The sequence below is a fragment of the Mustela nivalis genome, assembly GCF_964662115.1.
Source record: "Mustela nivalis genome assembly, chromosome: 13".
NCBI classification, from domain to species: domain Eukaryota; kingdom Metazoa; phylum Chordata; class Mammalia; order Carnivora; family Mustelidae; genus Mustela; species Mustela nivalis.
In genome coordinates, this window is record NC_139032.1 from 83403476 (window position 1) to 83420411 (window position 16936).

Below are 16936 nucleotides of genomic sequence, written 5' to 3' on the forward strand. Positions count from 1 at the left end.
GCAGACCACACTTGGGCTTATATGAAGTGTCTTCTGAGATCAAAAATGGTGACAAATAGTTTGACTACTAGGAATGAACCCATTAAGACACGGTACAGAATATCTGAATTTGGACAGAAACTAAAAGACTCTAGCTGAGAAGTATATTCTTCTTTTGCAGTCTGAAGAATCCACAAAAAGAAAAAGTCTCGAGGGGCAACTGGGTGGCTCTCCCCCTGCTAGTTTATGTGTGTGCATGCTCTCTGTCAAATAAATAAGATCTAGAAAAAACAACACACACATACACAATAAAGATTTTATTTATTCATTTAACAGAGAGAGAGCACAAGCGGGGGGTTGGGGGGAAGAGGAGTAGAGGGAGAGGGAGAAACGGACCCCTGGCTGAGCAGGGAGCCCGATGTGGGGCTCCATCTGAGGATGCAGGGATCATGACCTGAGCCAAAGGCAGATCCTTTTTTTTTTTTTTAAGATTTTATTTATTTATTTGTCAGAGAGAGAGTGAATGAGAGCAAGCACAGGCAGACAGAGTGGAAGGAAGAGTCAGAGGGAGAAGCAGGCTCCCTGCGGAGCAAGGAGCCCGATGTGGGACTCGATCCCAGGATGCTGGGATCATGACCTGAGCCGAAGGCAGCCGCTTAACCAACTGAGCCACCCAGGCGTCCCCAAATTTTATTTTTTTTTAATGTTTTACTTTTCTTTTTTTTTTTTTAAAGATTTTATTTATTTATTTGACAGACAAGAGATCACAAGTAGGCAGAGAGGCAGGCAGAGAGAGAGAGAGAGAGAGGGAAGCAGCCAAAGGCAGATCCTTAACTGACTGGCCACCCAGGTGCTCCCCTCATGTTGCTTTTTAAATGCCCATTTATCGGGATGCCTGGGTGGCTCAGTTGGTTAAGCAACTGCCTTCAGCTCGGGTCATGATCCCAGCGTCCTGGGATCGAGTCCCACATCGGGCTCCTTGCTTGGCGGGGAGCCTGCTTCTCCCTCTGCCTCTGCCTGCCACTCTGTCTGCCTATGCTCATTCTCGCTCCTCTCTCTCCGACAAATAAATAAATAAAATCTAAAAAAAAAAAAAAAAAAAAAAAGCCCATTTATCTACATCTAGATCCTTGATCAGTAGTGGGAAATAAATAAATACACACACACACACACACAATTAAAAACCCAACCATTAGTGGGTGGAGATTTTATATATATATATATATATATATATATATATATATATATATATATATATATATATATATATATATATCTTCGTTAAGTCTGAGTCAGCAAGAATCCCAAGTATGCAGTGTTTTTAAACACTAATGGTTGGGTTTTTAATTGTATAAATTTTTTCCCCAACATAAGCATGGTACTGATCAAAGAGTACATAATATGAGTATGTGTTTTAAATAAGGAGAGGGTTAACTTCTTTAGTTTCCTATTAGGTTAAATAAATGGGCTGGCAGATGGTCACTTGGGAGGTTACCTGCTGCTGGCTGGGGTGGGGTGGGGGACCAGAACAGCCTAACAGTCAACCAGATGGTAAAAATCAGTCTTGGCCAAAATACTCAGCAATATATGAGATCTGCTCTTCTGAGGGAATATTCACTTGAAGCAGTAACTTACACCTGCTAACATCTGGAATGATTATCTTTGTGTCATTAAGAAACACAGGCTAGTTTAATTGAATAAAGTGAAGTTACAACAGTCCATTAATACAGAAAGACCAAGAATTTCAACATTATGTTGCATAGACGAGAATAGGATACACTTAACAGTGTTTATCATTTGGCAAGCATGGTTTTAAATATAAATATAAATATATGTGTGTGTATATTACTTCATTTAATCCTCACAACAGCCCTGTAAAGTATAAATAAATTTTTATTGTCCCCATTTTACAGATGAAAACACTGAGGCCCAGAGAGGTTAAATAACTTAGCCAACATTATAAACCTAGTAAATACTGAAGCCAAACAGAATCCAAACAATCTTGAGCTAGTGGCCATGCTCTTAATTAAGAAGAGTTTTGGTTTATATGCTAATGGTTCATTTGAAATGCAGACAAAAAATTTACACAAAAAAACATGTTACTGTGGTACTATAGAATGTAGAAAAACCTGTAAACCTAAATGCCCAACAACAGAAGAATGGTTAAATAAATATGGTGGTAAAGTTGTTCCCTTACAAACAATTATCCTTCCATTCATTAAAAATATTTATGAAGGGGCACCTGGGTGGCTCAGTGGGTTAAAGCCTCTGCCTTCGACTCAGGACATGATCCCAGGGTCCTGGGATCAAGCCCCACATCAGGCTCTCTGCTCAGCAGGGAGCCTGCTTCCTCCTCTCTCTCTGCCTGCCTCTCTGCCTACTTGTGAACTCTGTCTGTCAAATAAATTAATAAAATCTTTAAAAAAATAAAAAAAATAAAAAAAAAATAAAAAATAAAAATATTTATGAAAAATGTTTCATGACTTAGACCAACGCTCACAATGTAATGATGCGGAAGAGGGGAGAGACAGGATACACAGTTGTACATATATTATGATTCCAAATTATGTAAAAAACAAACTCAGACATAAGGTGGAAGGACATAATCTCAAATAAGAAACAATGGTTATTTCTGGGTGGTGGGATTGGGGTGTTTATATTTTTCTCTTAGTGTTTTCCATATGAACATGCATTATCCTACTACTATCAGTTTAAACAAAAACAACATTTTTTCTTTTAATCAAGCTACACCAAGATCTTCAAGAAGCTGGTAAAAATAGCTAAAAAGCTTCTAATCTAACTTCAAGTAGCTACTTTCCTTGGGATAATACCCTCTGCACATCAAACAACATAGCACATACAAAAAGAATGCTCACTTTCAACTTTGGAAACTGAATTAAAATATGAGCATTTCCAATTTTGATCAATAATTATTTACAAGGAACGAAATGGATTTAACTATTTAGAGGGCAAAAACTAAGGAAGGACTTTGCTAAAACAGATAATAAGAAACAAAAGTTTGACTGAGGAGAAAGAACAGCTGTTGCTAATCCAACTATTTACCCTTTGACCCTCTATCTGCCCAATAACTGAGCAGTATCAATTGTTTTCCTGTATTATGTGCTGTTTACAATCCTTGAGAGGCATAAAAGGAATTAATAATTTAGCCTAGAAAGCTGACAGCCTTTATTGGGGAGCCCCTTGTCTGTGGGACAGAAATCAGAGCAAGTAGCTGTCCTAAAGTCATAGGTCCCTTTACTGTTCCTGTTTTATAGCCTAATTGGCCCCCAAACATAAATCAATTATTTCTCCTGTTTTAACCAACAATGACTTCTATTCTCTAACTTCCCTTGTATCAAGTCAGTCCTTGTTCTCTTGAGTTTTACAACTACATGGTAAACACGATGGTTGAGGAAAAAACTCAGGGAGCAAGGCGGACTGGGTTATTTGGAAACAGAAGCACAGAAAGGTTATGCTGTTTTGAACTTTTCTTGACCTTTGACTGCCCTTGTCCCTAGCTTATGCTAATGGGCAGGGTACAGAGATGCTTCTTGTAGAAATGAACTTAGCCTGAACCTGTGCCATAACATTGGACTCCAGGAAGCCCAGGAATCATAAGAAGGCAGCCAGAGTGTGAACAGCTGCCCATATTCTAAACATGGCTACCCATCTGCTCTATCACAGAAAAGGTTGGGGGGAAAGAGCCATCTGAATAGGACAAAGTCAGATATTTTTCCTCATCTATGTTCCAACACAACCTACCTGTTGTCCCAAACTTGCTATCTACAACCACTGCCAACCACAAGGGGAAATCAGCAACAATGGTATTTCCTGTTCCAAAATAAGCAAGCATGAGCAGGCTTTCCCTACCAAAAATTTGAGGGATAGCGGAGACATTGGGGCCTCTAAATTCTAAAGAAGTATTGGAGAGAAATTCCTATTTTTCTCAATCTAAGATGGGAAAGTCGTGAGACATTAACACAGAAAATGTTATTTCTTCCCAGTTAGAAGCCATGAAATCTGCAGTATCAACATTCATAACCAACTTAAGACAACCCATACAGTCCATACAGTCTTGAGGTCTCCTATCACTTGTTATGACTGCGCATGTTTCTTTGAACCCCAAGATGTATGAGACAGAGATGATAAATTTTTACTTCTGCCCATTTGTTACTGTAATAGTACTACAGTGATACTGTAAAAGAGAGAGGAATAAAACACTATTAACTTCACAAAGATAATATGGGATTAGTGAGAATATTGCCTACATAAGCTAAGCACAGTTTTGAAAAGAAAAGTGATTTTTTTTTTTTAGGTGACTCCTAGTCTAACTCATATTCAAAATTATGACTCAGTATTCATTCTTATGGAATGGACAGGTGTGTAAATCACCACATCTGGCTAGAGATTCAATCACAAATGTTCAATGAGTTACGCCCAGAAGGAAGCAAAATTTGGCCCAGAAGTCAAACTTGGCCCAGAAGGAAGCATAATTCAATAATAATCTTAATGAGGGCCTTTCCTGGAAAATGGGCAGGAGCTATTTTCAATTGCTATTAAGTGCAGAAAAGGTGAATAAGTTTGAGTAATATGTACTAAATTAGAGGCTCAAAAAATGCCTTTTCAAGTAATTCCAGACAAGTAAATACTTTCCAATAAAATTAATACACAAGGACAGGACCCGGACTTATCTGTTTGTGTTCTGATACTAGAACTAAGCCTGGAGCAGCAAGAGCACGCAATGTCTAACAAAGTTCTCAATTATCTGGCTCATTTTTTGTGTAGCTCTATCTGAAAGATTTCAGAGCATCTCATGTCCTTCCTAATGTTAAAAAAATCCAAGGAAGGACCATGACTCAAGAATTTACCTTTTTCCTCCTCCTAAATGAAGGCAATTCATGAGAAGGACAATGAGAAAATATGTTCACTCAGAGATACTGGCAGCTATACTACCTATAAAGCTGACTCTGAACTTTACTTCTAGAAAGACAATTCTATTTTCCTGCTGTTTGATAAGCACTGTAGGACATATTTTGTCTTGAAATTACTAAGCATTAGTTGAACAGACATGAATTTTTATATTGTTAAGGTATATGGTCCACACCCTCAGAGAGCCGATATTAGCTAGGATGGTGAGAAGGTAAACTTCACCGCTGACATCAACATCAGATTGGTGAAAATTAGCCAGTCTCATGACCCTAAAAAGTACTAGAACTAGAAAAAATAACTCTAAATCATCTCATGAATTCTCAAATCTGAATTATCATTCAACCTTTTGGCATTAAAGCAAAACAAGGTCTTTATACATTGGATATTCCCATGCGCTATTTCTAATAGCTATAACCATATCTCAGAATGATGTATGCCACATTTTGAGAGCAATTGGAAACACTAATGGTTATCTACGATCAAATAAGACACCTGAAAAGCATCATTAAATTAGACCTCAAAACAGTCACCCTCGTAACCATAAGCTCAACCTTGATGTAGATAAAGGTGCTTTAGAAATTAAACAGTGATACAAAGGTTATTGAGTATGAACACCTACACCAAGCATAATCCCTCTTTTAAAAAATCCTCCTCTCCAACCCCTGTTATTTCAGAAAATAAATATTACGTCAAAGTTAGTTAATACTTTAGAGAAGTGGTTATGAATATATGGTTGTATGTGTGCATAAATGAAAACACAATTTTTCTTGTTGGTTTCAACAACAAAAAGGAGATTAATATTAAATAGAAATTTTTTGCAAACCGATTTTCTACTAAATTATTACATTTCTGACCAATGAATAATATGAGAAGAAAAGGGAAGCATAACAAGATAGAATGTCCTCCCCATAATTATAAACCAAAGTAAAGTAAGATCTGAGTCAATATTGCCACCAATGACACCCTCAAGTTAAATATTTAAAAGGACACACACACACATCTTGTTCTTACTCACAAACACTGGGGAACATTCAGAACTTACTAGTGCCTGGGTCAAGCTCTGGCAATTCATCCTGACAAAAACCTAAAGAGAAAACAATAGGGAAAAAAAGATTATAATTCATGAATTACTCTAAGGTCACTCAAAAATTCAGACCGAGAAGTCAAATTTGGATTTGAATCCTACCTCTACTACATTTATATACTATATATCCCTCCCTGAGCCTCCATTTCCTCATCATTGTATTAAAAAATGGAAAGAGTAACCGCACTTACTACAGGTAGTGATGAGGCCTGAGTAAGCATGCCAATATTAGTTGGAATAAAAATTCACAGAAAGATTACAATCATTAAGTATCTGACATGCTCTATGCAACATTAACAATTATTTTCCAAAAGAAAGCAAAATATACAAAATATGAACTTATGAAAAATATCAAACAGGGTAATTTATTTAAAATTTTCACAAATGCTATTTACCTACATATTCAACTGGATGCAATTTTCCATTAATAAGAATGCAGTTCGGGTTGGAATAAATACCTTTCAAAGCCCATTGTGGGCCCAAAACGTCTGAGCTACATCTGTCTGACTGGTGTGTAGCTATTTCACTGTGGAGAAAAATCAAGCATAATGAAGAGCAAATATACTGTAGGTCTATATGTAGCTGATCCAACTTTCTCCAGCTTACTTTCGCCTCATCCTTAGCTTAAGTATTTCCTCAGAAAAGCTTCTTTTGCCCTTGTACTCTTGTCTATACACAAGGTCAAAGCACCCTAAAATTACCTACCACCCTCTGTACATCAACAAGAAATTACTTGTTCAATGTCTAACTCCACTATGAGACTATTCTACAGAAGAAGGGACCTGTCCTGTCTTGTTCACAACTATATCCAAATCACCTCACAAGCCTAGCATAAAGCTGTTCAATAAACATCAACTATGACATCTCCACGGTCAATTCAAGAATAACGGCGCAGGGGCACCTGGGTGGCTGTCCCACCTGGCTATCCACCAAGTGTCCAACTCTTGATCTCAGTTCAGCTCTTGATCTCAGAGTTGACAAGCCCCTCATTGGGCTCCACCCTTACTATGGAGACTATGTTTAAAAAAAAAACAAAAGGAGCAAAACTAGGACTAGAGGAATATGAGAGCATTTTCCTTTTTTTCTTCTTCTTTCTTTTTCCTTTTCCTACCCCCTATGAAAACATTTTCTGTCATCATATCTAGGCCATCATAAACCAGACCAGCCACTGGGAATCATGTGGAAAAGAGGTATTCAAACAGTAGGGACACTATTTAAGCACCACAACTTTTAAAGTCCTCTGCAGTCTTGACTGTTTGGATTCACCAAACAGGCCACATCTCTTCTTGCCTACCTGTGCTTCCTCCTCCTCCTCTTCCCAGTAAAGAACTATTCATCCTTCAAGATTAGATTAAATATCAACCACCACTGTGAAACATGGAAAACAGGAGAGGCCCATCCTGCATCCTGCATTCACCAAAGGATAAATGAACAATTTTTTAAAAGATATTTATTTATTCATCTGCGAAAGAGAGAGCCCAAGCACGTGCACGCAGACAGAGGGGTAGCAGTGGGAGGGGAGCAAGGGGAGAGGGACAAGCAGCCTTCCATGCTGAACATGGAGCCCAGCATGGGGCTTGAACCCAGGACCAGGAGATCATGACCTGAGCCAAAAACCATGAATCAGACACTCAACCGACTGAGCCACCCAGGTACCCCAGGAACAATTTCAAAAACTGCCTCCTCCACATGATACTGAACTCTTCAAGGTTAGGAACCATGCTCCTAGGAACCATTTGCAGAGCTGCTTCTATGCCCAGAACAGTTGCCAATACAGCATGGAAGGTGATCAATTGCAGGATGAACGAAACAGGAAACACAACCCTACCTCTACCTCTACAGCACAGTCACAGAATTAGAAGATCTAAGTCTAGCATGAAAACTGTGTGGAAGGTCTTACTCAGGTAAGGTAATTGGACCTGAAATGGTAGAATTTGGAAGCTATTAAAAGTGGCTAAGATCCCTGAGAAGGCTCACCTCAAAGCAACTTCAAAGTCTTTTTACATACATGAAGGTGATGGCAATCAAAAAAGTTGTAGAGAGATGCAAGGCAGTAAGGAAATAACTCAGCATTACAAATGAGTTCAATACAGGACATCCTGCCAGAAGTGAAACTTAAAGTATTTACTTAATACAAACTGACTTGAAAACAGGAGAAAAGCCTGAGAAGGCAAGGTAGTATAATGGGAAAATTAGGTCTTTCCTAAATTCTTTTGGTTTAGTGATAGGACTTTAGGCAAGACACTCCTTATTCTGACCCTCAGATTCTGAACCTTAAACTAAAGAGCTATATTAGAAGTCTCAAAAAAGGACAAAACTTAATGCATTTTCTGAAAACAAACAATATTCTGAACTCATTAACTAGATCAAACACAAATAGAGGGTCAAAAACAACAAAGAAAATACTAACAAAAATCATTAAAGCAGACATCTATTGTTTTTATCTGTCCAGCAATCACTCCCCCCTTCTTCTATTAATGGCATCCTGATTTTACTTTGGAGACTTAGCTCTTTGACACCTTCAGTCCGTATGACCCAAGGAGAATTGCCCCTAACCCTGTTATAAATTGGGATTAACAACAGGACCTACTTTATAAGTCTGTTAAAAGAAATAAATGAAATGATTCATGTATAAGTTTGAATAGGAGCACCTGGGTAGCTCAGTCAGTTGGGCATGTGCCTTTGGCTCAAGTCATGATCCTGGGGTCCCTGGATGGAGCCCCACATTGGGTTCTGCACTGGTGGGGAGTCTGCTTGAGGATTCTCTGCCCCTCTCCTTCTACTGCTACCCCGCTTGTGCAAATGCGCATAAGGGCACACTCTTTCTCTGCCCCTCCCCCCACAATGAATCAACAACATCTTTTAAAAATAAAACAAACGGGGCACCAGAGTGGCTCAGTGGGTTAAGCCTCTGCCTTCGGCGCAGGTCATGATCCCAGGGTCCTGGGATGGAGCCCTGCATCGGGCTCTCTGCTCGATAGGAAGCCTGCGTCCCCATTCTCTCTCTGCCTGCCTCTCTGTCTACTTGTGATCTCTGTCTGTTAATTAAATATATATATATATATACACATACACATACACACACACACACACACACACACACATATGTGTGTGTGTGTGTGTGTGTAAAAGATAAAACAAATAAAAATAAATAAATAAAGGCTTTTCACATTACTTGACAAAGTCAGACTCAACATATGTCAGCTACTACTAAGCAATCCCCAGGGTCCATCCAATCCATGGCTGTGTCTGTGGTAGCAAAGAGCAGTTTGTAGCATAACTACTGAATGACCCATTCATGACTTCATCCTCAAAGCCTTGGGATGGAATCCTAATGTCACTTTAGTTACTTACTTTGATCTTGAACCTTTTTAATATTTTGAGCTTGCAAACTCAATGCCTGATGCAGCAATTCCAGATACATGCTACCCACTGAGGAAAGGAGGAATGTTTATATTTGTCCTAAAACAAATTCCTCCAATGGGGGCAAGGATTATGAATGTCAGTAACTGTATCTACATTCCCGCCACCCAGCCCTGAGACCATCAGCTAATAATGCTGTCTCTGGTTTTACAGATCATCACTAGTGCAGGAGGCCTGAGAAGATACGTAAAACAATGTTAATCCTACTTCCTGACAGCAAGTCAATGGAATGAATGGCTGGATCTGTCTATACCATTCTCAGTCTTGCCCAAATTCTCAATAACCAGATCTAGCTGGAAAAATGATTCTTAGCTAGAAGAATCCAAATCACTGATGGAAGTAACCCCAAATATATATTCAATGCATTCAACACAACAGCAAAAGATATCAGAGTTTTCAATAAAAAAGAGACTCTCCTAAGTCACATAAATACATGGACATATCCCCAAAACCATCTGCCTCACAAAATATAACACATTAAACAAATTAGGAAATGTTCTGAGAAATCAAAGGCTTTTGGCTACAGACTTAAATTGTTTTAAAAAGGGACAAGAAACGCAGATCCGTTCCAAAGATGATATATATCACCAAGACACTGTACGCATACTAATCTAAATTTTAGCACAAAGCTTATACAGACTTACCACAGGACTGAGTTAGAGTTGGATTCAAATCCTGGATTTGCTGCTATTTTTAATTTACTACCCTAGGGCTATTTCCTGAAATGGGGATAAAAATAATACCCCTGTTCAACAATCATGAGATCTGGTGAATATACATAAATTACCCACTTTGTGGCAAGTAATCCTCAATAAATGGGTCGGGGCGCCTGGGTGGCTCAGTGGATTAAAGCCTCTGCCTTCGGCTCAAATCATGATCCCAGAGTGCTGGGATCAAGCCCCACATCAGACTCTCAGCTCAGCGGGGAGCCTGCTTCCTCCTCTCTGCCTCACTGTCTACTTGTGATCTCTGTCTGACAAATAAATAAATAAATAAATAAATAAATAATCTTTAAAAATAAATAAATAAATGGGTCTGAATCTAGGAATTTTCTTTAATACAGAGGAAGATACAGCTGCAAGCTTTTCTCCAACAGGCATCTGTTGAAAAAGAAAAACAGTGACTCCTCAATCTGACTGGCTACATAGACGAAAAGTTACTGAATTTTTTTTTAAGACTTTATTTATTTATTTGACAAAGAGAGACAGTGGGAGCAGGAACACAGGCAGGGTGAATGGGAGAGAAAGAAGCAGGCTTCCCGCTGAGCAAGGAACCCGCTGTGGGGCTCAATCCCATAATGGGATCATAACCTTAGCAACTGAGCATCCCAGGAGCCCCTGATCTTTTTCTTTTTTTTTTCTTTTTAAGATTTTATTTATTTATTTGACACAGAGAGAGAGATCACAAGTAGGCAGAGAGGCAGAGGATGGGGGAAGCAGGCTCCCTGCTGAACAGAGAACCTGACATGGGGCTCGATCCCAGGACCCTGAGATCATGACCTGAACCGAAGGCAGAAGCTTAACCTACTGAGCCACCCATGCGTCCCTGATTTTTTGTTACCATTTGGAGGACAGTACCATGTATTTACCACAGTAGGATCCTAAATAAACTATGAGTATCCATTTTTATCCAAATGTGAACAAATAAAAGCTATGAGTGATGCTGGTAAAAAATTTAGGCATGAAATAGTAGTCAATTTTACTCTCTAATGTGTCTTTTACAAAATCAAGTTAAATATTACTCTAGGAATGTTTTGATTTAGTAGGACTGTATGCCAGTCACTCAATTCTGAAACCACCACAGCACATAAGCAAAATTAAGGGGAGGCTCTTAAAAGGCAAAATTCTACAATTCTAATCAAACATTGCACCTTTCCCCCAAAACAGAAAACATGTATATCCTTCATGATCTGTCTACAACTTCAACTTTTATCTCTTGCTTCTCATTCCACCCAACTGTGTACATTCCGTCCACACCGTACTACACTGTAGCTCCCTAAATTCAACATCCTCTTTACCTTTAATCTCCATTCCTTTGCACACAGTTTTCTCCACCCTGAGCCTTCCCTTACCATTCTGATATCAGGGCTCAAGTCAGGTCTCTAATCCTTTCCCCTCCTTCTCCAATACCCACTCAAGCCCAAGTTAGGCACTAGAGATACAATGACTGAATCTATGAGCTTTTCAGGGACCTTTGAAGACTAGGCGGGGAAAACTGGCTTCAAAATTCAAGAAACAAACAAACCAAACCTGCAAATATTACATTAAATGTTTTAATTAAGAGATCTGATTTTTTTTTCATTCAATCAACTGTAATCCAACTTCTACACATTGTTTAAAATGTGAGATATGGGGGCACCTGGGGGGGCTCGGTAAATTAAGCATCTGCCTTTGGCTCAGGTGATGATCTGAGTCCTGGGATTGCGCCTGGGCTCCCTGTTCTGTGGGAAGCCTACTTCTCCCTCTGCCCCTTCCCCAGCTCATGCTTGCTTGCTCCCTCTCTCTCTCTCTCAAATAAGTAAATAAAAATTTTTTAAATGTATGATATAAAGTGAAACAGAACTTCCAGAAGGAAGTCAGGGGTCTAAAGGGTTCTGATATTGTTCTGGTTAATTAGTGTCCCTCCTCTGTGCTTCCAGATTCCTGTGCTTCCAACACCACATCATGATGGGCCACTGACCATGAATTCAGCGTCTAGAGAAACTGTTCTCCGCACTCCCCACCAAAAAGCAACAATTTTTACCCAGGATTTGTACTGACATGTAACAGTCATTCACTGGCCCTTTCTGAACTAACCAGCTCTGGTCATCTGTATCCATTTCCCACCTGCCTTGTCTTCTTCTGATCATGATAAGTCCTCAATGAAACTTTTGTCCTTCTTTCAGTCAGATCTGGTCTCAGCCCTAGTTATATTCTAGCCCCAAAGTTGAGACATGTCCCAGATCCCAAGAAAAGCTACTCAGTAAATACTGAGGAACTGCTTCTTTCTCCAAAAATCAATAGTAATAAAATACAATGCCACAATAATGAATTTCTTACCATAATATCAAATTCTGAGAGAACACAACAGTTTCACTATTCTCTGACTTTAATGTCTAGAATAGCAATGTCCAATAGAAGTTGCTACAATAATGAGAATGTTCGGGATGCCTGGGTGACTTAGTTGGTTAAGCATCTGCCTCCGGCTCAGGTCCTGATCCTAGGGTCCCGGGATCGAGTCCGGAATTGGGCTCCTTTCTCAGCGGGAAGCCTGCTTCTCCCACTGCCTTCCACTCCCCTGCTTGTGCTCTCTCTCTCTCTCTCTGACAAGCAAATAAAATTAAAAAAAAAAAAAAGAAAGAAAAAGAAAATGTTCTCTACCTTTATTTTCAAATGCAGCAGCCACTAGCTATATGTGACCAAGCACTTGGAAAGTGACAAGCGGGACTGAGGAACCAAATTTTAAACTTTTTTTCATTTTAATTAATCAAAGTAGTTACATAAGGCCAGTCCCTATTAAGATGAACAATGAACAATGACTAAAAAGATAGCACCCCTCCTTTTAAACTTGTTATGCCACCTTTTGGATTCTGTTACAGCTTTAAAGAAACCAAAATACAGAAATGCTTAGGTTAGTGTTACTTACTACCCAATTTATAAATATATATATTATCCAAAAAATAATTCCATCAGCCTGCAAATACACTTATTTCTTCACATGTCATAAAGTATATGCCCACACTGTAGCTGACAGATGGGAGAGAGATGGATGCAACTAGGAAGGAGTACAGAGAATTTTTATATCAGAATAGATCTGAGTTCTATACCATCACTTCCTTATTATGATCGCTCAGGAACTGGCCTCACCTCTCTGAGTCAATTTCCTCATCTATCAATTGTTGTAAGGATTCAATGAGATAATACACTTAGGTCAGTGCAAAGTGCTTAGTAGCTGTGATCAGTATTAGTGAGAGAGCAGAAACAGCAACCATGGGGCTAGAGGCATGTGGAAGGAATAAGCATTCACCAGACAAACGGGGCTATTTGAGAAACATACGCAAAGGAAGCTGGAGGTACATGGCATGAACAGAGAGCAGAAACAGAATGTTACCTGGTAACCTGATCTAAATGAAGCCCCAGCCAGGACCATATCACAAAGGATTTTAACTGCCATACATGAGTTTTTAGTTTTCTTTTCTTTTCTTTTCTTTTTTTTTAATTTATTTGACAAAGATCACAAGTAGGCAGAGAGGCAGGCAGAGAGAGAGGAAGGAAAGCAGGCTCCTCTGTGGAGCAGGGAGCCCGATGCGGGGCTCTATCCCAGGACCCTGGGATCATGACCTGAGCCGAAAGCAGAGGCTTTAACCCACTGAGCCACCCAGGCCCCCCGAGTTTTCAGTTTTCATTTTACAGGCAATAGAGTCACTGAGGAAAGAAAATGTATGTATATATTAGGAAGTTTGTCAATGTCAGCCCAACTCTTGACTACTTCAATACAGTGGTTCTAAAATTTCAACAAAAAAATAAAAAAATAAAATGTCATCTCTCTCTGTCAAATAAAATCTTTAAAAAAAAAGAAAAAAAAGCTCTGTGGAGGTAGCTAGGAACTCTTCCCATTTTTTTCAAGGCTCTTGGCCAACTTCTTCTAGGCTCCTTTTGGTACAATGAATGGCTTGGATAGAGGCTAAGAAGAAATGTGTGTGCTCGGTACAGAGGGCGAGAGGACGTCCAGAGGGCGAGGGGACGAGGGGACGGAGATAAACAAACAAAAGCTAGTCAGACCATGGCCCACCCTACAACCAGGTCTGCAGCCTGAAAGCTATCCCAGACCTAAAACACTTTTCTTTGAATTGGCTGTACCTAAATTCACATCTGCCTCTTTCCTTTCTACCCAGTGAGAGGAGTGACACTTGGGCCATTAGCTTTTGTTTCTCATAGACAACCTGACAAACCATACTTCAGAAATAACAGAAAATGCTTTTGAATGCAGGGACATAGCACCACAAGTCCACACAGCAGAAGCTAGCTGGCTGGCAGATCTTCAAGCCGTATCTCCTTTTCTCCACCTACAAATATCAAGGTCACATTTTAAAAACCACAACAAAAACAATGCCCTTTTCCCAATGTCATTTTAATGTGAAATCTTAGGGGCAAAAAAGAGTAGGGGGAAGGGAAGCCAAGGATTCCCAATTGTATTAATCTGTTGTATCCACGTATTTGCTCAGCTTAAATGTCACAAGTAGTGTCAACATTTCTATGGAAACATTAGTAACTTCCATCTAATCAACCTGCATCACCTTACATGCAGTTTTTCAGGCTTCTAGCTTTGTAATTACAGCCTTGAAATCAGACCGAAGGCAGAAAATCTAGGCCAAGTTATGACATTTCAATTTTATGGCATTCTAAAAAAATAACAATACACACAGCTTCAAGGCTGTGGCCACAGAATCAGAAGGTGAAAGTAGTTTAGGAAGGCAATTTGATTTGAGAAGTCAGAGGTCACCAGTGTTTCTATGGAAATATAGTAGAGGCATTTCTCAGAAAACTGCATGTACTGATGAACCTCTGACATTTTTCTTTTACAATTGCTGGTTCTCTAAAGTAACAGAAAGGATTACTGATAACTCTTCATTCCACCTAGAAGTTAAAGAAATTTTATAATGCTTAATATAAGAAAATCTGTGAAATAATCTGTCAGTGCCATTTATTGAATATTTATTATATACCAGGCAATGGCTTGGTGCTTTATATCAATTCTTACTGAAAGTAGCTAGTATTATGTCCACCTTATAGATTTAAAAAAATTATCATACTCTATTACTCTTTATGGGAAGAGTGACAAAAGTCAAAACAGAAGAACTTATATTTAGAGCAGTATCTCTAACAAAAGAAAACCAAACCAAACAAAAAAATGTAATCTCTAACAAAAGAAAACAAAAGTGCCTACCTTTGCACTTACGTGCTTTGCAACAGCCAAACAGATGGGAATCAGACATTATTTCAAAGAATAAACCCTGACAGACGCGCCAGGGTGGTTCAGTTGGTTAAGCATCTGCCTTCCGCTCAGGTCATGATCCCGGGGTCCTGGGATCGAGCCCAGCGTCAGGCTCCCTGCACAGCAGAGAGCCTGCTTCTTCCCTCTGTCTGTAGCTTTGCCTACTTGTGTTCTATTTCTCTGTCAAATAAATTAAATCTTTAAAAAAAAAAGAAAAAAAGAACAAGCCCTGACATACCCAAAACAGCAGGGCCTTAGAGTCCAAGAAGAAATCCATATCTCAGAAGGATCCACTTAGAAACTTCCTCTTGAATAATCCAAGATGTCCACATCAGAAGCAGCTAGAGTAATTTACCAACCAGCTGCAACCCAAAGTATAAAACTTTAAATGAATGAATAAAATAATTAGGAAAGAACCTCTTTCAAAAAATTTTAAGTTGCTCCCAGCAAGAGTATGGAGAGTGACAGAGATTTTTTGTTCGTTCATTTCAAAGACTAACTGAAAAAGAGTCTTACAGACCAATGAGTTGGTCTGAACGTGGTCAGAAAACATTTGAGGTCATCTTAGAAAGTTCCCCATGCCATCCTCAACAGATGGTTTGATGGAACAGAAGTCAGCTCTGTTCATGAAATCCGTTAGTAAGAAGCAGATGCAACCAAGACGTGTCCCACAAGCAGCAGAATGTACTTTTTCCTTATCCTCTTTGAAAACCTCCATATAAAACAGAACAAAATGGATGCATGAAGGGCCTTGAAGAGTTTGTCGCTCTGGATTAATCACAGAAATATATCCTAAGAAAAGGGCCAGAAATAAACAGTAGAAAATAGAAAGTCGGTGGCTCAGTCGGTTAAGCATCTGCCGTGGGCTCAGGTCACGATCTCAGCGTCCTGGGATCAAGTCCCATGTTGGGCTCCCTCTTCAGCAGGGAATCTGCTTCTCCCTCTCTCTCTGCCCTATCCTGCCTGCTTGCATGCGCACCCTCTCTGACAAATAAATAAAATCTTGGAAAAAAATACAACCACAGGAGAATGACTAAATTATGGTATACCTACACAATGAGGGTATTTTGTGAGCATTTTAAATGTTTATCAAGGGACACCTAGGTGGCTTAGCCAGGGAAGCATCTGCCTTTGATGAGCTCAGGTCATGATCCCTGGGTCCTGGGATCAAATCCTGCATTAGACTCCTTGCTCTGTGGGAAGTATACTTCTCCCTCTGCCTACTGCTCTCTTTCTCTCTCTGACAAATAAATAAATAAAATCTTAAAAATAAATAAATAAATAAATGTTTAGCAAGATTTTGTAAAGGGCAAATGTCACTTTAAAAAAAGATGTAGGGGGCGCATGGGTGGGTCAGTGGGTTAAAGGCTCCGCCTGCCTTCCGCTCAGGTCATCAGCGGGGAGCCTGCTTCCTCCTCTCTCTCTGCCTGCTTCACTGTGACCTCTGTCTGTCAAATAAATAAATAAAATCTTTAAAAAAATTAAAAAAAGATGTAGGGGAGCCTGGATGGCTCAGTGGGTTAAGCCTCTGCCTTCGGCTCAGGTCAG

General features: G+C 39.4%; 1 protein-coding gene across 2 annotated transcripts in view; it reads right to left on the reverse strand.

Moving 5' to 3' along the window:
- Positions 1 to 16936, reverse strand: part of NR6A1 (nuclear receptor subfamily 6 group A member 1) — a 224563-nt gene that overhangs the window by 183769 nt on the left and 23858 nt on the right. For both annotated transcript variants that reach the window (XM_082695576.1, XM_082695575.1), the window contains exon 2: positions 5951 to 5992. In XM_082695576.1, coding sequence (XP_082551702.1) covers positions 5951 to 5992 — 42 coding nt within the window. The remainder of the gene's footprint in view (positions 1 to 5950; positions 5993 to 16936) is intronic.